Raw genomic sequence first — 22,573 nt, forward strand, 5'->3', positions numbered from 1 at the left:
GGTTTGGGGACATTTTAACGTCTACTCTGGCTTTTGATTAATTAATAAAATGTCTAAATACTGAATCAAGCAACTTAAAAACTGTCTGGTTTGCTCACAGAAGCTTGAGTAGACTTTAAAATCAGCCCAAACGTGTGAAATTAAATATCCCTTTAGTGCTTCCCAAGTTCTTGTCTGGTTCATTGATTCTAAACCTCTTTTTCATTTCACGTTCCCCCGGTTTGATATTAGGCCACATGCCGCAATTTGTTTCTCTGGGTCCCCGATCTACACACTGTATAAAATCCTCAGTGTTTATGTGACTCTGAGAGCGCACACATGGAACCAAATGGACCCGCAAGGCGGCAGGGGTGGAAAAAATACTCAAATGTTTTACTCAAGTAAAAGTATCAATGCTGCAATGTAGAAGTACTCTGTCAAGTTCTTTCACAGTTCAGCTCCAAACCCAAGACAAGGACACAACTCAGTCTTAAACTCAATCAACTTCTTTATTTTTTCCAACTCTTTCATTTCATTTTGGTTGGTTTCTTTTCGTTGATTGGTCAATCAGTCAGTCAGTCAGGTTGTAAACCTTAAAGACAGAAAGAAAATTGCCGTTTTACAACAAAATGAGGGTATTTTTTAAACAACTCATATCTCCAACTTAGGGTTTCAAACAATAAATGTTTCAAACATTAAATGTTTTAAAACAATAAATGTCCCAAAACAATAAATGCTTTAAAACAATAAATGCTCCAAAACAATAAATGCTCTAAAACAATAAATGCTTTAAAACAATTAAATGCCTTAAAACAATAAATGCTTTAAAACAATGACAGCCCTTAGACAAACAAAAGTGTCTTTAACCAATCAATGCCTTAAAACAAGTTATTTAAAGTAAATTATTTTAAACATTTTAAATGAATTAAACATTTAAAATGAATAAACCATTTTAAGTCCTTTAAATGGAATAAAGACGCATTTTAGGAAATAGCAGACCCACAAGCTTGTAGATGGCTATTTTTCACTTAGCATTTTAAGCATTTTTTAAACATGGCAAATTCATGAATTCCAAATTTTAGTAGTCTTAACTCAAATAAACCATAACATGGTCATTTCATGAATTTTCTACATTTTAGTAGTTTTAAAACATAAACAGAATTTTAACCTGTTTAACTTTGTATTATTCTTCTGTATTTCATACTTTTCTTTCCAAACACAAAATGAGGACAATGCTACTTAATGTGTGTGCAATGCTGCAATGCTGCAATGTGTTCCTTAATTTAAATTAGCCAGTTAAACATGAACACATAACAAGCCACATTTCAAACACATAAGCAGTATAAAAAAACAAAATAAAATATAGCTGCAAGCAGCGATAATACGGGGCCAGTGAATAGAGAGAGAGAGAGACATGGAAACGGAATAGATTGAAGAGAGAGAGAGTTTTGACAACAATACTTTTGAATAAGCATTTCATGTTATCTTTAACATGAAATACTCTCAAATTAGCATTTCATGTTATCTTTAACAATTGCACATGCATTATTTGATGCAGTTATGTTTTGTGCAATGCAATTGAAAAGTGGAATGACCCACCCACAGACAGACAGACAGACAAAAAGCAAAGTGCAATAATAGCACAATAAGACATGGAAAGGGAATAGATTGAAATTGAGACAAAGCAAATGATTCCAACAGGCGAATATTCTTTTCAGCCCAACCCAGCTGAGGTGGTCATATATAGGACGCAGGGGGGCAATCCCAGGTGAAAAACCTCACCCATTGACATCTCAACCTATTGCCATTGACAGGAATCAAACTCTCGACCTTTGGATTCACAGGCTGAGACACTACCTATAGGGCTATAGCTTTGTCCAGGCTGAGGTCATCTGTTGAAGATAAAAGTGAACCAGTGAAAGCAGCCGATCTACAAGCTCAGAAATATGTTGCTATCTGAAAAGTTTTGAGATTGTAGATCGGTTATTTTCACAATGAAGTTTGTCATACATTGCAAAAACATACTCTCTCCAAGAAGCATTTCATCATTACCTTTAACAGTTGCACATGTATTCAATGATACAGTCATGTTGTTTGCAATTCAACTTAAATTAAGTCTGCATCAAGTGAGGCTTGAACTGGCGACCCTGAGATTGTGAGGCCTTCATTTAAGGGAGACGCCATTGGCCCAACAGATAAGTAACTGTGAAAAAGGAGATCACACAGATGATACAGTTTCACGCAAATAGCTGAAAAATCCTGGGTTTAAGTGTTTTTCAAACTGCTCAAAATTGCGGACAATCTAAGGACGGAGCTTACTGGTCAAGGCGATAGATGTGTTCCTCATGAGTCAAGGCACATGTGTAAGCAAGTTTCACGACTTTCGGCCAAACGAGGCATGACTTATGCCTGTTTAAAGTCTGCCTTTTCAAAAGATTGCTGTAGCGCCCCCTTTTGGCCAATTGGAGTAAGATTGGTTTCAGTGATATTTGGAATGACCCTGTACATTTCTGCAAAGTTTCAAAGAAATGTGAGTCTGCATGTATGTTTTAGGCACAGATGAATAATTTTCTTTAAACTGTAATAGTTAAAATCTATCTCCTCCTGGGATTTTTGAGCAATCTGCACGAAACGTTTAGCACTTGAACCTTGGACCACTGCCTACAAAAATTTCCAACGGATTTTCCATAAGTGAAAAAATGCAGAAGTTAGGAGCCAATGACTGTTTTTCATATAATTCAAAATGGTGGGAGATCTAAAGGTCAGAGGTCAAAAGTCAGAGTGTGAAAGTTGTTCAGCATGAGGAGACGCATATGTGTATCCAAGTTTCATGGCTGTAGGTCAAACAGGGCATGAGTTGTACCTGGTCAAAGTTGGCATTTTCAATTGAGTGCTATAGCGCCACCTTTGGACGAAAGATTGTGAGAATTATTTTTTGATCGTTTTTCATGACCATCTACCATATGGCCGAGTTTCGTAAAAAGCGACAGCGCGGTTCAGCCAGAACTGCGAAAAGTGGCAGAAGTGACAGAATACTGCCAATAACAATACGGTTACAGAGCAGAGCTCTGTCCCCGTAATAAAACCAGTTCACCGACCATTGGCGTCTTTGGGCTGAACTTCTGGTAGAACTTGGAGTTCCTTCTCTCCTCTCTGAAGTGTGTTTGTATGACTGAGCACCTCCATTCCTTTTCAGGTGCTTCTGATCAGGTAATGAGCGGCCATTTTGCTGTTGCATTCCGGGAAATGTAGTGTGGAGCAGGGCAGTAGTAGAGCAGGGGTGTAGTTCAGTTCTGACTATACATGGGCCAGTAGGAAGAGGATTTGCCCTAGGCTCTCACCACTAAGTCAAAGCTCCGGCCCGTTCTGAGTCTTGACTTGACATACTCTGTTACAAGTAAACGTCCGGAATTCAAAATGTACTTGAGTAAATAATAACAATTGTAGTGGAGTACAATATTTGACTCTGAGATAGTAGTGGAGTGGAAGTAAAAGTATAAACAATTGGAAATACTCCGGTAAAGTAAAAGTACCTCAAAATTGTACTTAAGTAAAGTATTTGAGTGAATGTACTTACTTTACACCACTGCAAGGCGGGTCCACTTGGTTCCATTTGTACGAGTCACAGACCCAAAAGGGGCCGTAAGGACATGGTGAGATATAGTTCATTGTTGAAGGGGAATTGTCAGAATGACAAAATTGGGGACGGATGGGGGAAGAAAAAATGCTCTGAATCTGTTCTTCTGCCAAAAAGCTAGTGCTGTGGAAAGAATAGGGGGGGGGGGGGGGCATAACAAAGGCTGCAAGGCGTACTGTATGCCCAGCATTGGATTGCAGGCTGCATTGCAAAGAGGCTCTGTCTAATAGAGCCGTATTTTCAAGTTTTCCGGTCTACAAATTCAGCCTTCACACAGGACAGGACACCACCTCCCCACGCCTCTCCACCAGACACACTGTGTGTGTGTGTGTGTGTGTGTGTGAGAGAGAGAGAGAGAGAGAGAGACAGAAAGCAAAGAGAGACAGAAAGCAAAGAGAGAGAAAGCAAAGAGAGAGACAGAGAGATGGGAGCTCAGTAGCGGCTTTGAGTGAGCATTTCTCTTGTACACACACACACACACACACATGCACGCACGCGCACGCACGCACGCACGCACGCACGCACGCACGCACGCACGCACGCACGCACGCACGCACGCACACACACACACACACACACACACACACACACACACACACACACATGCTCTCATGCGCATGCGCATGCGCACACGCCCACACACACACACACACACACACACACAGACTCCAGATCACAAAGGCACAGTAGCACACCATGTGTACAGTGTTATTATACTACAATGGTCACTGTATTGCCATTACTGCGGCCTATTTATGTGCTTACACAGCACGCGTGCACGCGCACGCGCGCGCACGCACACACACACACACACACACACACACACACACACACACACACACACACACACACACACACACGCGCCCGCAGTCTCCCCATCGCACAGACATAGTGGCACATCACACCTACTGTACTGTATTGGATTATTATTATACTGCTGTTACAAGTACGGACGTACACTTGTCCCGTGTTTTTTTTCTTCTGTTTTCATCCCCTCTGCTTTTGGCCCTCCATCTGTCTCATCACCCAATCATCATTCAACTCCGCCTCTCACCACCCGATTGGTTCTCCAGATCATCGGTTGAATTATGCATGCAAGAGGTGACTGCGTTCTTGTCCTAATTATTGTTTGTGTCACAATAAAATGTATTTTTCACCTTCAAAGCACTTTGTTTGCGACCTCTATCTTCCGTTCTTTAGTTATCGGCAGTTGAATATGGCTTGTTTTCACCAAAAATGCAATCTGGGGAAATAAATCAGAATCATGTATCACCACCACCGGTGGAACCGGCCCTCTCTCCTGATCCCACAAATAGCTGATCTATTTTACAATATCACAACGCTTCGCAATACAACGCGTTGTGAGCTTGTAGATTGGTTATTTTTGGCTAATGCCCCCCACCCCCCCCCCAGAATATGGATGCTGGGTTTCAAGTGGTTAAAGCCTGTTATTTTTTGTTCAGTTTCATCTTCATGGGTTTACTTTCGTTTCACTGTTGTGTTCGACATGTGTTTTTGAAGATACTCCCTGCCTCAGCTTACTTTTGAGAAACCTTTGCTAAGTTTGTTTGCTTTTAGATTTGTTTTTGTTAGATTCTCCGGGGCGTTTGACTTACACAGTAGTTTATTCTATAGACTGGACTTCTCGCTTGAATAAAACAGTTGTTTTTCTCTGCACCTGAGCTTCAACACGTTTTGTAAATAGAGGGTATTGACGACCCTGACAAGGCTATACGGTTCATGTGTTTACGCCTAATAAACCGGTCTTGTGGTCGACCTCAATGTGGGACATTTTATGGTGGAGACAGCAAAACACTGTTTCTCACACACACACACACACACACACACACACACGCTGTCTGAAGAAACAGCGCTGTAATCTCATGGTGCGATGTAGAGCTGTGCGGATGCTGAATACATTTTCTTTTTATGCTTTGCTGCAGTTTTCCTTTTTTCGTTTGCCATTGCAGAGAAGTCGTGCTTTTCCACAGACAGCAAGGCTTTTGAGAGTCTGTATGTGCTTGATGTCGTTTCGTCTGAAAGGCTTTGGCTGAGGACAGAGCTGGGGCTATCAAAGAAGTTCTGTAACGAAACCAGAGAACTTTAATTAATGTTTCAGTTTACCAAGAGGCAGCTTGTATGTGTTGGAGAGTTGAGTGTTGCTTTAACCCATTCAAACCGGGAACACATCTGTGTAACCACTTTAACCATTTTATACTTTGGCTATTTAAAATTAGCAGATATACAAGCTCATAGCACTCTGAGCTTGTAGATCTGCTATTTTCTAAAACTCGTATATTTTTGTTACTAAGATCCTTGCTACTCGGGGGTCCCTGGAACAACATATTTTGAGATGGGAGTCCGCAGCCAAATACATATCATTTTGGGGCTTGACATGAAAAAGATTGAGAACCACTGACATAGAAACATAGGTTTTTTTCATGAAACTGTTAGGATTTAGGAGACATCTTTTGAATTGTCTTCAGGTCTTAACGGTTTAAATTGATGGACTGAGAGTGCTCCGACTTGCGCTTGGAGCTACAAGTGACACACTGTTCTGTTGGCACTTGATTTCCAGGCTACAGAAGAACAGGGAACAAAGGCCTCTGAGGCAACCTTCAACATGCACTGTGAAAGGCACTGCTGGAATAAAGTACCCAGATGTTGTATTATACTGCTGTGGGTAAATGTATCAATGCCACAATGTAGCAATAACTTGTTACAAGTAAAAAGCTAGTATTCAAAATGTAACTTGAGTAAAAGTTGTGAATGATTTTAATGACTTGATGTTGCTGTAGATTAACCTTTACTAATATGTCATCATTTATTACTTAGTATAATTCTGCAAAGTAACCGGTAACTATAGCTGTCAAATAAGTAATAGAAATGTAAAGTATAACAAAAAAGTAGTAAGGTTAGGGTTAGGGTACAGTTAACCCTAGGGGTACCCTAACCCCAACCCAAGTACAGTAATAGTACCTCAAAAAGTTATTTAAGTACTTCAGTAATTGTACCTAGTTACTTTCCACCACTAACCTTGAAGAGCATGACCAAAAAGTTAAGTTTTCCATCCCATGCATTTTGCTCTTCCATTATCCTCTCGCTTCTGTGTGTGCGTGTGTGCGTGCGTGCGTGTGCGCCTTGCTTAAGGCTCATACAAGTGGTCCCTCAGATCAACCCAAAATATAGAGTAACCTCTCTCTGTGAAGAAGGGACAGACCAGTGGGTGAAGGACTGTCCTGTAATTGAAAGGTTGCGGGTTCAATCCCCGCTGTGTCCGTGGGTCTCGTCCTTAAATTAAGCAAGTGCCTAGAATCCCTCCTGTCGTCTAAGTTTAGCTTGCCCTGGATAAAAGACACAGCTTGCTGCCTCAAAATGTATTAGAAGAGGACAGCTTTAGGTGTCATGGCACAGATCCGACTATAAATTGCTCTTCAGAGATGCCTCCATGCTGTTTTTCAGGTCAAGTGGCTATTTATACGTATTCACCCTGGGTCCAAGAGTGTTAAACTTTAACCCTTATCTGAGTGGATCTGAATTTTATTTTGGGTAGTTCAAAACCATAAAAACACAGTATTGGGATCACTGTTAAAGGGATAGATAAGATAGCTAATTTGATGACCAGCGGACCGCTACCGGTCATCAAATTATTGGTTTAGGAATGCCACAAAAACTAAAACATAACCGTGAAGTGCAGACTCAAAACACTCAGGCAGAATAAATGCAAAAGCTGAGTTTTATTGCCAAGCACAATAACACAAATGGACAAATAGCAAAAAGCAAAAGTCTAACAAAGGAACAGGCCAAAGCTTATTCCACACCATTTCTTATTATACTGCATTGTTTTTACACTTTGGAAACACATGCCCATTTAGCATTGAGCTGGCCACAATGTTTCACTCCGAAGGTCCTACGAAGGGAGATTTTTTCTAAATAAGTGACGGGTCGCACTCAGAATGACAACAGTGAGTTAACTTATTCTATTTCTTCTCCTTGTCTTTACAATAAAGGACAAACGTTGGCAACAAATGTATTATTGTCAAACCACAAGTTCAATACGATTCTAAACCTACCTTTAACCAAGTAATACCGCATAGTGCTTCACTACACTGTGCACGGCTGCACGCTGTGAATTAAAAGCAAACATATTTCACAAGTGCTGAGGAGGCAAAACGTGGCACAAAAAACAAGCTCTAGGTGGACCTTGCTGTGTGTCGCAGTAGTGATGCGCTGGGTCTCTCTCTTTCTCTCTCTCTGTGTGTGTGTGTGTGTGTGTGTGTGTGTGTGTGTGTGTGTGTGTGTGTGTGTGTGTGTGTGTGTGTGTGTGTGTGTGTGTGTGTGTGTGTACGTCCCTAGCATCTCTATTATCTCCCAGTCCTAATGCAATCAGCCCAGCTGTAATGGCCAATATTGCCTCGCATAACTCTCTCATAACTCATTTGCGGAATTAATTGCCGCATTATGCGCCGCCTGTCCCCCCGGCGGGCGAGTAAGCTTCCCCTCCCCTCCCCCGATAAGAGATTTTCATTAAGTTCACTTGTTTACAAGGCATTCCCTGAGACAGGCCATTGTTATTCATGTGAAGGGAAGGCACAACCACACACACACGCACACGCACGCACGCACACGCACGCACACGCATACGCATACGCTGTGGGGTTGTCAGCATGGGATGAAAAGAAAAAGAGAAAAAGAAACCTCATATGTCCTCATATGTCCTCGTATGTCCAAAACTGTTACTTTTCAGGATTCAGCCAAAGTAGCAGATCTACAAGCTCGAAACGCGTTGTGTTTCGAGCTATAAAACCCAAACCTTATGCTGCCACTAAGGTTTCTTCCTATATGTAATGTAATGTAATGTAATGTAAGGTATGGTATGGTATGGTATGGTATGGTATGGTATGGTATGGTATTACTGATGAATTGATTACAATTGACCTCAATGGGGGGAAAAGCCCCCTGGGGCTTTGTGTTGTCCTTTTAGCATAACGTTTGACTGTACTGTACTGTACTGTACTGTACTGTACTGTACTGTACTGTAAAGTATACAATCAATCAATCAATCGCACAATTATTATTTTTTCTTCTCAAAATTTGCAAAAATTTGCAATCTAAAAGCTCACAACAGGTCGCAATCGCGACCCGTTGTGAGCTTGTAAATCGGCTATTTTTGACTACTTTCGTGTGACACTGTAATCCATAAAACAAACAAAAATAAAACAAAAACAAAAAAACATACAAGTTTAAATATTATGGAGATACAAGGTTTCTGTCCGACAGAGACGGTATATATCTGTCCAGTCTCCATGGCTCTGTAACAGCCTGTGTAAACAGAGGTGCATGTTAATGGATAGCTGAGCAGAGACCTGCTTGTGTACAATAATACCACAGGAGACATGAATGAATGCCAAGTAATACAAACTCTCACTCACCCCATAAAGCCTTGACATAAATGATTGCGGGCACAAGTGTGTATGTGTGTGTGTGTGTGTGTGTGTGTGTGTGTGTGTGTGTGTGTGTGTGTGTGTGTGTGTGTGTGTGTGTGTGTGTGTGTGTGTGTGACATTGTGATGAACCATTTTCCTGGTTCCTCACAAGAAAAAAGGTTGTTTTATGGTTTAAAAAATAGATTTTTTTTGCGATCGGTTCACAATTAGAAAAATAATGCAGGTTGTGATTAGCGTTAGGATTAGACATTTAGACGTCAGGTTTTAGGGGTTGGAATTAGAGTTAAACGTGATTTATACTGAGTTGCCCGCCAGTGCCGAAAAATAGCAGATCTATAAGCTCACAACGTGTCGCACTGTTTGTGAGCTTGTAGATCGGCTATGTTTGGCTAATAGAATAGGGATGCTGGGGTTTAAGTGGTTAAACGTATAGTATAACGTCAATCTGTCCTAAATCCTAAAGGAAACTGATATTCTCTCAAGTTTTCTCTGTGACACGCTGTAGGGGGAAAGATTGACATATTTGCGTAGCGTAATTTGACATAAATGTAAGGTGCTATAAAGTAACAATGTTATTCAGGCCGTGCTGTGAATGAAAAGGTTATTTACAGGGATGACCTGAGACATATATATATAAAGTGGTTAAAATGATAGTGACACTATATTAACGGCGCATCTGCACTAATTTAGCTGGTGTGATGCATAGACATATAAAGGTAGACGCCTCATCCGGCTCTGAAGCGTCTGTATCTCTATCTCGGGCGCGCTTCCGGTTCCGCAGGGCTAGCGGGAAACTTCTTCTGCATCACAATCTCCTCCTCCCCCAATGTGCAGCATTGAGAGCCCTGACGTCACAACATTTGGAGCGACGCCCACTGCACTCTGGTTGGTTGTGGAAATTAAAGGTTGACTCCCACTTCCTATGCCAGGAACGTCAACACCCTGGTCCAGGCTATTATTTTTGAGCAAAACGCGTAGGAAAATAAAAGCCTGGAAATCGAGGCTACTGATTTACTGACTACACCTCACAGTATCCTTATCTCATCTGTTCAGTTATGCCATCCATTTATATCGTAGTTGATTATGTTAGGTTAATTCTTTAACAAATATTTGTTATTGATTTTACACCAAATGTTCCTTCCCTTATTTGTCATGGATTTGAGCCAGCCATGACACTGCTGTACACCCTGCCCCCCTGGATTCGCAATTTATCTGTGCCAGATTACATTATCTGCCATATGTGTTTCTTCAAAACACACTAGGGTCATGTGATCAAGATGTATGAGTCAGACCCCATTCCAATTGGCTATGACTGGCTTCCAAAGGGCCCTGGGTAGGCAACCCAGCCTGGAGACCTGTGCTCTGAGGAGCACACTTTTCTAGTTTTATGTTTAATTCCCTGGTTTAGTGTGTGCCGCCAGTGCTTCTTCAAGCAGTCTTTTCCTCTCCAACGTTGCGTTTGCCTTCCTCCTCTTCTCACGTTTCCTCTGCATGGACTCATTTTTACTTTTTACAAATTCACTTTCCTCTCCTTTACATAAAATGTCAAGTTTCTCTCTCATGATGTCCCGTGCTCGTTGTCGGTTTATGGCCACTGATCTCGTCTGATGACACTGTAGGGCGACAGAGAAAGCAAAACAAATGATTCAGTTGATATGAATAGTTATGTATCACTCATGCAATACTTTAAGAAATTTGTTTTGGATGATGGTGATTATTGAAACTACAATTTCACCGCTCCAACACCAGGGGGCGAACAAATGGAACCAAATGGACCCTTACAGGTCTGTAACTCGGACATACAAATGTATTGTATACTCTCAGAGTTATGGGGGGTCCGTGGAATTAACACGTTTTAGAACCACTCTACCCTTCAATGCCTATTGGTGTAAGTCATGTTTTGCAATTTCCTCTGTTAAGCACTTTGTGACTCTGCTCTTAAAAGGTGCTATACAAAAAGTGTATTATTATTATTATTACCCTTATTATTATTATTATTATTATTATTATTATTATTACAAAACCAAAGTGCAGTTACAATGTTATTGGACACACTGACTTATTTATTTGTCTCAAAAGTCAAATTAGCCTTCATGAATTTGGGGGATAAACAATTATGTCAACAACCATCACTGTTATACCAATAACCCTTTTGGTTCACCAATTGAAACACTTTGATACACTTTTTGTATCAGTTCAATTCATTATGCAGTTATTACTGTGCACTTTGGCTTCGCAGGGTAGCACTGTACTACAAGACAAAATGCACAAAGGTGAAATAAATGGTGAAAGGACAACGCACGTACCTTCACTACGGTGCCACTGGGGATGTGTTTGAGCACCACACAGTTGCTGGTCTTATTGGTGGCCTGACCGCCGGGGCCGGAACCTCGGACAAACTGCTCGTGAAGCTCATCTTCATTCAGGACCGGGAGGTCCTTCACCAGGTCCTTCTTACCGGCCGCAAAGATCCACCACGGCGTTCCAACCGGAGGCAGTCTGAAGAGTGCAGAGACACTGGACGTTCTCCCTTGAACAGTCCTTAAGAGTGCAGAGACGCCGGACGTTCTCCCTGGAACTGTCCTTAACAGAGGCAGTCTGAAGAGTGCAGAGACACTGGACGTTCTCCATGGAACTGTCCTTAGTGCCACGTTGTGCATGATGCTGTTGACGAAGGGTAAAACAGAGGGCCTTATTAGACGACGTATAGCCCCAAAATATCACCATCAGTGGTGGAATAAGTCATCAGATTTTATACTTAAGTAAAAGCAGCAGTACCGCAATTAATAATACAAAAGTATTGGCATCGAGATACACTAGCACCAAAGTAAAAAAAAGACACTTTGTGAGCTTGTATATATTTTTCTAATAGCCAACGTATGAAACAGGGCAGTGGTTGATTTATATTTTGTATTTAATAAATCCCCAAAGTCAATATATTAGTAGCAAATAACTGTAGTGGAGTGAAGAAAAGTGCAATATTTGCCTCTGAGATGTAGTGGAGTATAGAAGTTTAGAGTGTAAAAACAATTTTAAACACTCAAGTAAAGTGAAAGTGCCTCCAAATTGTTCTGAAGTACGGTACTTGAGTAAATGTATACTTAGGTACTTTCCACCACCGTTATCAGACTATAGCCCTAAAGTACAGCGTAAAGCTGGGATAACGCACTTGTGACGATGAGAAACCGACCAAGACTAAATGAGAATCATTTAGGGCTTCGATGAGGGTTGGTTGTAGTCTCTCACTGACACTGAGGTTGTTTATATTCGATCCAGCGCTGACTCTCTGGTCATCACGATGAGGTCACCGTCAGTTATCCATGCCCAAACATGGAATTCCAGGTCAGGCCGAGCCCTAAATATGGAGTCCATGATTTCAAACCGGTCATTAAGTCAGTGGTTTTCAGGGTAGTCCCTAGGTAAATCTTTTAATATAGCATCGCAGTAATTTTAACCATTATCTCCTTATGTTATGCTTTGGCTACTCAAACGTGTCACTTAGTGACACGCTGTGAGCTTGTACATCTGCTATTTAAAAAAAAAAATTGAATCATTTTCTCAAGCGTTCATTTATTGGTGTGTGCCAATACAAAAGTGAAAATATGAGTACTTTGTCCTCCATTTATTTGAAATGTTGATTGTGCTACCTTTTTGGGATTTTTTAAATTCCTACTTTTGATGTACCGTACATGATGATTTAATATTAGCAAGCCTGGAGACTTTTTAACACCCTCAGAGCACTGACCAATCAGAATCGACCACGTCACTGTGATGTCAGAGCACTGTCTGTATAGTGTATTCTCTCCAAGCATTATTAAGACCTCCTATATATGGAGTTAACCTGTTCAAACAAAGACATACATTATATGTTCCTACATACTGTATGTCTTTAACTCCAAATGCGAAATGGATCCAAAGTATCTGACCCAATTGGTCTGTTGATGCAGTTGACACGGCATCAAAGATGGCAGTGTCCTCAACGCGGCGCGTTTCGACACTTTGCAAGCAGTTTCAAAACGTTTTTAGGATCTCCTCAGCAACATCAGCTCAACACTCGGCTGCTAAAGGCTTGACCAAATGTCATTCCTATCTAAATGGGCAAACTTATTCGTTCATCTCCCTGGCTTGGCACTGTCACATGGGTGCTGTCAGGCAACGCAGACCCCTGCACACAACCATCAATCGAATGGCACTGGAGGAGTTCTTCGACTTGCCCGTGAACTGGGGAGAGACCACTGTTAAATCAGGTGCACCGTGGGATGCCAAACAACTGAGGACAAAAAGCAATGAAGACTTACATAAACTCTGGTATATACTCTTGAAAGAAAACAACATGCTCCTCACCCTTGAGCAGGAGTCAAAAAGGCAGCATGTCCCGATGCCCAGCCCAGAACGATTAAAAAAGATTGAGCGGTCAATGGCTAGGCTGGAGTCAGTGGTGATGGAAAGAGAGATGGCCCTACGCTTGTTACAGACGGGCCAGGAGGAAGCCCAGCCAGGAGCCTGGAGAAACGATGTATTTGGACGGGTCAACTGGTACACATTCAGAGAGTATCCAGTTCCTTGGTACATGAACAGAGGACACAAGAAGAAGAGGTTCTTCACACCACCATTCGTTGAGCCACACATACAGCTCCGTATAGAGAAACATCGTAAGGCGAGGGCCAGGAAGATCAGCCACGAGAGGAAAGAGCTGGCCCTACTCAAGAACAAGTTTCCTCACATGAAGGTTTCTTAATGAGTCATATAAATTAATTTGACCATTTTATATTTGACTACTCAGTTGCTTCATTTGAAAATAAAAAAATCCAAATACACACACACACACACACACACACACACACACACACACACACACAGCCACACCCACACCCACAGCCACACCCACACACACATCAATACTATTTCAATGGAATCTCTGTCTGCCTGCCTGCCTGTGTCCTTTTTGTGATCAGATTATTTTAATATTCTTAATTATGTAATTGGAAAAAAATGTTAAAAATAGACTTAGAAAAAAAGATGAATAAATAAAAGTTGACTCAAAGTGTCACTAAGTGGCTAAGTTACTTAGTCAAAACATCAAATCACAGTGTCATTTATTTTTATTAAAGTTGATTAATTTGCCCCTTGTCCTTAAAAAAATCACACCCTGTGTGAAGAGAGTGGTGCCTTTGATGAGCCCCGTATTGATGTTGTCATCAATGTTTGTTTATTGGACATACATACATACATACGGACGGACACACGGACAAAGTCAGATATAGGAGTGGTTGGCACCACTCACCACTAAAAAATGCAAAAATGAAAATGTTTCAATAAATGGTTGAATTTCCACATGTCCATTTTGCTCTGGAATACGCACCTTTTAACTCTGATACAAACTCTCTCAGATACAGTCACACGGAGCTATCAAAGATGTGTTAATAAAAAGAATGGGGGGTGGAGCAATGCAAAGGATCTTCCATAAGAACGCGCCTCTGACCTTCAGGCAAAATTGAGGAACAACTGTGATCCGCACATGTCAGGGATTTACACACCACTTTGTGAACTGCACGTCGGTTTTTGCTACATACATACACCCTCCTTTACTGATATTTACAACCAGCTTAGTGAAACTGACCCATGGATGTGCAAGTGAAAAAATAAAAATAAATAGACATTTTATAAGTAGGTACCTGTATCTGTGGCCAGGTACTAGATGATGTCATTCTTGTTGAGGGCAGCCTGTTAAAATTCAGGTTAAAACACACACCATTCCATCATTTCTATCTCCAAAAGCCATTTAGTGCATCTGTCTCTGCTGCTGAACACAGTTTCAAATCAATCAAATCAATCTGTACTTCACACAATTAAGTAAAAGCGGGTGAAATTGTCATTTGTGCTGGCTCATCAACGTTGCAGGGAAAAAATACAATAATTATAATAAAAAGGGGGAACACATGAGTGCAAGAAAAAAACCTGAGCTCCAACCCTATCAGCATTGCTTGCACGGTGTGGCATCAAACCATGAACTTTCAAAAGTAGAAACAAATACCCTCCACCCATCAGATGGAGGGAAATGAGGACAAAGAAGTTGTTGATTGGCTGGGGCTCCCAAGGGCAAGAAGATGAACGCTTCAGCTCTGTCCCTGATTGGACGATGACAAGTGGTATTCACAGAAGTGGAAGGTGGGGGGGAGCAACCAAAATGTGAGCAGTATAGATACCACCATGCACTGGGAGGAAGGGGTGTTACTACTTTTGTTTCTTGCCCTCTTGGTCACCGTAGCTGGAGCCGGTTTTCTTCACCTCGGTGACGCCGATCAGACGGCGGGTCGCTACGTTGGCCACGACGAGGAAGAGTATGAAGCCGATGATGAGGAGGGGCGAACCGCTGACGGCCACGCCGCAGGCAAAGTTGATGAGTGGCGACAGCAGGAGAGTCGCCCAGAACAGGAAGTTGAGGCCCGTCCATGGCCGGCGGGCCGGGATAATGGTGGGTCCTGGGAAAGAGCCCTCCTTCTGATAGTGCTCTTGTAGTGCATCTTTCTCCTGGTAGAGCTTATGGAGCCAGTTGGCACACTCCCTCTCCCCGTCCGGGATCTCCTCCACAGGGAACCGCCTTACGCTCATGTCGGCTTTGTATTTCTTTCCCTGGAAGATGCCCCGCAGAGTGGGCGTTTGCTTGTCTTTGAAGTTTAGCGTCACGTCGTAGACAGCACTTACTGTGCCCCTGAGACACTTTAGTGTGGTGGTGAAGCCTTTGGTCCGGGGCAGGAGGTGGTACTTGAGTTTGGGCAGACCTTTACTCTCTGCCACCTGCATGCTGATTTCATGCTTCTTCTCCGTAAAGCGGGTGCCCTCACAATACAACAGGAACCACATGAATTCGGGATAGTCCTTGAGCCGGTTCAGGCCTCTGATGACCGTCTCTCTGTCTTCCTCCCACTTCCTCTTGCAGAAGACAATCTCCAGGAAATACCAGGTCCAGCCGACCAGGGGAACCTTCAGCAGCTCGTGTTTGGCCAGCACCTTTGAGCTCCCCAGGACCCCGTATCTTTCGCACATGGTCCAACCACAGAGGGAGTCTATCTCGAAGCTGTGGTTGAGGATGACGACGGCGTGTTCCTTGCCGAATCTGTCCACAGTGGCTCGATCGGTGTAGAGTGTGCATTCTGTGCCTGACCACCACTCAAGCAGCATCACCACCTGGCTCCAGAGAGAGTAAGAGAGCCTGCAGTTGATCCTGCGGTAGAGCTGCTTGTCGACGGGCCACAGGACGCAGGTGCACAGCTGGATGAGGTTAATGATGAGGCCGCTCACCACGAACACGAAGCCGATCAGCAGCTGCGGGAGGAACAGGCTCTTCAGGTAGGCTAGCAGTGGCATGAGTGGAGGGCCTGTGGAGAATGGGCTCCTCTCCACACACTCTTCGACCAACTACGGTGGCCGACCACAGAGGCCTTTTACAAGCCTCTGTGTCCCTTGTATGCCCGTATATGGAGATGCCTGATGTCGTCATTATGACGTCATAGTACTTGGTCGCAATCGGCCGGGCGATTCACACAGAGATTCTGAATGTTTAGAGATCTTCATATATGGAGATCCATTGCCACACTTTGGTTGGACAACCGACCGACTTCCCTATCGACATATCACACCCTTGGCTTGTAAAACAGCAGATCTACAAACGATCTACAACTGATCTTCAAGCTCACAACAAATCGCAATGTGATATGTTGTGAGCTTGTAAATGTGCTATTTTCCAAAAAAATCGTGAAAGAAAATGTGAAATATATGGAATATGTTTGAAACATTTTAAATACAGAAGTGTACAGTATGAGGTCCCTAGCACAACATCGTTTCAGATGGGGATCCGTGGATAAATACATATTAATTTGGGGGTCCAGAACGACTGTAGGAAGCAAGCCCAAACAAGCAACTATACTGTAGAAACAAACCCAAAAAAACACAACAGAAAAAAGAAAATCAGCAGCAGAAGTCGCATCCAGATGGTCGGTCCCAATAGATATATACAATAATTTCACACAATATTAATACGGTGTAATACAGTTGCACCAGGGCAGATTTGAATATACTGGCATGACTGGCATGTCCCTCGATAGAAGGAAAAGTTTTTGTCGGTTGGTTGAGTGATACAGAACAAATACCTGGGTACTGAGGCTAGTGCATGATACAGTGACAGCTGGCCCATTGAACTTTAGTAGACTCCTCACCATATCCACAATCCACCAAAAGATCAAATACAAAATATGGCATGGTTGTTACTGTCAGAAGAACTGTACAACTGAATCAGTTCTTCCACAACATCATCAAAATCCCTTTTTTGATAGCCAGGCCTTCAACTCTGAATCAAAATGGAAGCTGGGGAACAATAGCCTGGGTGAGGGGGGGAAGAAGGGGAAAAAAGGGGAAGGAGGGGGGAGGAGAAGCTGTGGGGGAGGAGGAAGGGGGAGCTGTGGATCGAAAGGTCACCAGTTCGATTCCCGACCGGAACATCTCTCTAACTCACCCAAAGTCTTACCAAGTGATATTAATTTAATATCACTTGGTATCAATTAGTGACACAAAGAGGTCAGTGTCCTGTTGAGATTGCCATACAGCCAAGTAGTTATATTTTGTATTGTTAAATACTTTACTGTAGTGATATTTTAATTGTATGATGAACAGAGCTGAATTATTAAGGACTGATCTTTATATGAAGTGTGTGACATAGATTATACAGTCTTTTGCTACTGTGTGTGTGTGTGTGTGTGTGTGTGTGTGTGTGTGTGTGTGTGTGTGTGTGTGTGTGTGTGTGTGTATAACTCAGTCCATAATTATAGTGTATGCATATATATATATATATATATATATAAACATACACCATATTATACACACACACACACACACACACACACACACACACACACACACACACACACACACACACACACACACACACACACACACACACACACACACACACACACAAAAGCAAATATATTTGCTTGACTGATATTTTTACAGATATCTTTGTTAGAAACAAGTGAAAAGTACAGCTGTAGAAATAAAGTGCAGATTTATTGCAAAATATACACATCTTCTTTTCAAACATAAACATACAAAGACATGAATGAAATAATTGCTATTAAACTCTGCTTTACTGGAAAAGGGCAAGGTTTCAGCTCCATTGGAGCCCCTTTGATGTCATAGCAACTTGCAAGCAGAGTTCACCATAAGTTCAGCTGTAGCCTAATCAACACACCTGTGCTTGAAGAGAAGCTGGAAAGAACACTTGCTGGTTGGTTGCAGAAAAACAAATCAGGTGTCTCCAAATTCTTTATCTCCACCTCCATCTTTTCCCCAGCTAATTAGAATCAAGCATTTCCATTAAATGGAAATGAGGAGGTGTGATTTGAAAACAGCAGTCAATGAGAGTGTAGCTTTCCCATCTTATGGGGGAATTAGGAAATGCTGAAGCGTGATTGCACGTTAGGTAACCAGACTATCCCTCTCCCGGCAGAGCTATTTCGGCCTACACAAAGGTCACATCCAATATTTTCTTTTGCTATGACTGTGTAATGAGGTAGCGCTAAATATTACAGGCATCATACAAACCACTCTTATCTACTGACCATTTAAAAGGTTGCATATTATTGTCATCGTCATTTTTTTCCCATTTGAGTTTAGCTGTAACAATCAGAGATTCATCGTGTTCAGTACCTCATTGCAACCATAGACATATAAAGGTAGATGCCTCCTTCGGCTTTGAATCGTTCGTATCTCGGGCGCGCTTCCCTGTTCCTCAGGGCTAGCCTATCACTTCATTCCGCTTCAGCAGGGCAAGCTGGAAACTTCAATGTGCAGGCGTTCGGTAGGCCAATCAGAGGCAGGTGGGGCGGGTCTTCAGTCTACCGCTCTCCCAACTGGCAGGCTACTAGTCCTACATACTTACACCTAGAAACCCCATTCAAACTTTAAAATGCTCATCTTACTGTGGACATGTTTGCCTGAAAAGGAATCTTTGAAATGCTTCATAGTGTTAGAATTGTACTCCTTTAAAGGTTCAAAGATTTATAATGGAGGCCGATGGAAGATTTTGGGACCTCAAAAAAACGTCCTTCTTCTCTTTTTCTTCCTCCCCCTCCTTCCACCTTGAGCCCCCCCCTTTACAATTCAATGTTCCCCAGCTTTAGCTCAGTTGGGAGAGCGTTAGACTGAAGATCTAAAGTTCCCTGGTTCGATCCTGGGTTTTGGCAGTTGCAATGAGGTACTGAACATGATGTATCTCTGATGGTTACAGCTAAACTCAAATGGGGAAAAAATGACGATGACAATAATATGCAACCTTTTAAATGGTCAGTAGATAAGAGTGGTTTGTATGATGCCTGTAATATTTAGCGCTACCTCATTACACAGTCATTGCAAAACAAAATATTGGATATGACCCCTGTGTAGGCCGAAATAGCTCATTTGGGAGAGCGTTAGACTGAGGATCTAAAGGTCCCTGGTTCGATCCTGGGTTTCGGCAGTTGCAATGAGGTACTGAACACGATGTATCGCTGATGGTTACAGTTAAACTCAAATGGGAAAAGTTGATGGCTTTGGCCTCCGGCCACCTCCACCCATCCTGTGGGCTCTGTTGCCTCATGCCAGCCTCCCTCCAGCTCCACCGCCGACCCTGCTGCCTCTGCCACCTCCACCCATCCTGTGCGCTCTGTTGCCTCCTGCCAGCTCCACCGCCGGCCCTGCTGCCCCTGCCACCTCCACCCATCATGTGGGCCCTGCTGCCAGCTCTAGTCAGACTGCTACACAGCTGGTAAGAGCTTGAACAGCATAAATCAAATCTTTGAATGTCTTGCTTATACAACTTGTGTAAAGTTTCATTTCTGATGTTTGTATTCACAGGCTGTGGCCTCCTTTCAACCCCCTGCCACCTCCACCCAACCTGTGGGCTCTGCTGCCTCATGCCAGCCTCCTGCCAGCTCCCTTCAACCTGCTACCTCAGAGGTGCCTGAGGTACAGCTGGTAACCAGCTGTGGAAAATAATGAAATTGTATTAAAATTGTTCCGTCTTGCTTATATATTGCTTATTATAGTGTAAATGTAATTTTGTTATTTGTATTTACAGGCTGTGGATGAGCGTAACATTCCAGGCATGGATCATGTGGACAGGCTAGCAGAGTATCTGGTGGAGTTGCACAGTCAAACCACTTTAACTTTGAACCAACAACAAGTCGGCACCATTACGGGTTTGTGGCAGAACCTTCTGCCTTATGACCGCCAGCGGTTGGTCTTCGCTGCCAGACACAAGGACAGACTTTCTGTGGGGAAGTTCAAGTCTACTAAGAAAAGAGCAGAGTTCACACCTGGGGTGGACAGCCTTAAGCGGAGTGTCCTGGCATCGCCTGGTTCCAATGCCCAGTTTCCAGACTGCTGCCGGCTAATAGAGGCCATATTCATTAGACTCTGTCGTCTTCACAAGAGTCCAAAGAAACGTGGACATGGATCAGTGAGTAGGTGGACTCTTATGCTTGACAGCTACAGTAACATTCGAGCTCTGATTCATAATAATGGAGCGATTATGTGGGACACAGATTTGCATCTGATAAATGTCAATCTAGCCACCCTCAAAGCGTGGTACAACCAGCGGGCAAAACGGCAGGATGTCAGCCTGCTCCTGCAGGGAATCAACCTGCCTCCTCGTTTGCCTCTGGCTTCTGAGCCGCTTCGCCCAGCCACTGTTCGCCCTACTGTTGCTGTTCCGCTTCGCCCATCCACTGTTCGCCCTCTGCTTCCCTCAGCAAGTGTTCACAGTACTGCTGCTGTTCCTCTACCACATGGCCCTCAGCCTATGCAGGCACACAAGAGGCAAGCTGTAGCCCCCCTCCCTGCTGCCATACCCCCAATACGGCCAAGAATGTTGGGCCAGAGACAGATTCTCCCCAAACCACCCGTTTCTGGGCCTGTCATTATTCTTTCTTTTGCTCCATCTGCACCCCTCCTGCCACCTGCCAGTAGTCGCCCTGCCTCTAAGGCCTCTAAGGTACGCTTTAACAAGAGGAAGGTTGTGGCTAACTCTTGTAAGAAATGTGGCCAGTTTAGAATTGCAGCAACTGGGCACAGCCAGAACAAGGGCACAATTTATTGTCCAAATACGGAGACACTGTCTTTAAGGGACTGGCTTGATCAAATAAAAAACATCTAAAATGTAGCTACAATAACATTCAAGCTCTGATTCATAATAATGGAGCAACTACAGTAACATTCACGCTCTAATTCATAATAATGGAGCGACTACAGTAACATTCAAGCTCTAATTCATAATAATGGAGCGACTACAGTAACATTCACGCTCTAATTCATAATAATGGAGCAACTACAGTAACATTCAAGCTCTGATTCATAATAATAGATGACTATGCAGTACACAGATTTGCAGCTGATAACTGAATCTAGTTTTACTTGTTGTATCAAGCTTGTGTAATAAGTCGTGGCTTTTTTATGTTTTATGTTGCGTTGATGCTGCTACTATTTATGTCATTATTCATTTCAACTATCCACAGTATCTAAAACAGTATATGGAACCTTTCATCTCTACACATCAACTGAGACACTGTGCACAGATTTATTTTGAAGTTCCAAAATGATCTAACTCAGTTGGCAAAAAAAAATCCTTTAAGTTTAAAGCTCCCTCTGACTGGAACAATCTAACCTTAACCTGTTCATGCTTTGACCATGTGTGACCATCTAGCCGATCTACAAGCTCACAACGCGTCGCTTTGCAACGCGTTGTGGGCTTTTTGTCTCCGCCAGGCCGAAAGGCATGGCGAGAGAGTATGTTTTCCACCCCGTCCGTCCGTCCGTGTGTGTGTGTGTCCGTGTGTCCGTGTGTCTGTCCGTCCGTCCTGTCTGTGTGTTACCAGCTAATCTCTGGCACCGTTGGCCCGTTCGCTCCCAAACTGTGCACACACACTCCCTGGATGCCAATTCAGAACCTCTGCCCCAATTTTTTTCACATGGGCCTGTTATAGCGCCACCAGGAGGCCGATTTGTGCAAAACACATTTTTTTACATTACTCCTACAGATTTCCTCCAAACGTCATGCAAATCGGTACACAGTATCTCTATAGTCATGTGATCAACACGGATCTGTCCGATTTCCCATATTCCATCCTCATTGCCTATGGTTGGCTTCCAAAGTTTGCAGGATTGGTCTGTTTTGAACAAAAAGCCTCAAACTATGCACGCAGCTTGCGATTTCCGTGGAATTTCACACGCACATTCCCACTAGGCCGAGGAAGAAATGCCACCCTTTTCACATTGGCCTGTTATAGCGCCACCAGCAGGTCTAATTTAGCAAAACACATTTTTGGAACAAAATGCCTCAAATCATGAATGCAGTGTCTGATTGCCGTGAAAGACCTAAGAATAAATGGCACCCTTTTCACATTGGCCTATTATAGCGCCACCAGAAGGCCAGAATAACGTACCTGACCTGGCGGAGACCTGTGCTCCGAGGAGCACTT

At 42.9% G+C, this 22,573-nt stretch overlaps 2 protein-coding genes across 2 annotated transcripts; one reads left to right on the forward strand and one right to left on the reverse strand.

Annotated features, from left to right (window-relative positions):
* Positions 1-13,026: 13,026 nt before the first annotated feature.
* LOC311051605 (large ribosomal subunit protein uL29m-like) lies at positions 13,027-13,800 on the forward strand (the record flags this gene model as incomplete). Its single annotated transcript, XM_084066185.1, has 1 exon — positions 13,027-13,800. The coding sequence occupies one exon, from the start codon at positions 13,027-13,029 to the stop codon at positions 13,798-13,800; it is 774 nt and encodes a 257-aa protein (XP_083922311.1).
* Positions 13,801-15,296: 1,496 nt separating this feature from the next.
* Positions 15,297-16,433, reverse strand: LOC311051947 (1-acyl-sn-glycerol-3-phosphate acyltransferase gamma-like; the record flags this gene model as incomplete). The annotated part of the gene is made up of 1 exon (XM_084066683.1): positions 15,297-16,433. Exon 1 carries the CDS (start codon positions 16,428-16,430, stop codon positions 15,297-15,299), a length of 1,134 nt encoding a protein of 377 aa, XP_083922809.1. The 5' UTR covers positions 16,431-16,433.
* Between the last annotated feature and the right edge of the window lie 6,140 nt (positions 16,434-22,573).

This window comes from Gymnoscopelus microlampas (genome assembly GCF_963454915.1).
Source record: "Gymnoscopelus microlampas genome assembly, chromosome: 9".
Taxonomy (NCBI): Eukaryota; Metazoa; Chordata; class Actinopteri; order Myctophiformes; family Myctophidae; genus Gymnoscopelus; species Gymnoscopelus microlampas.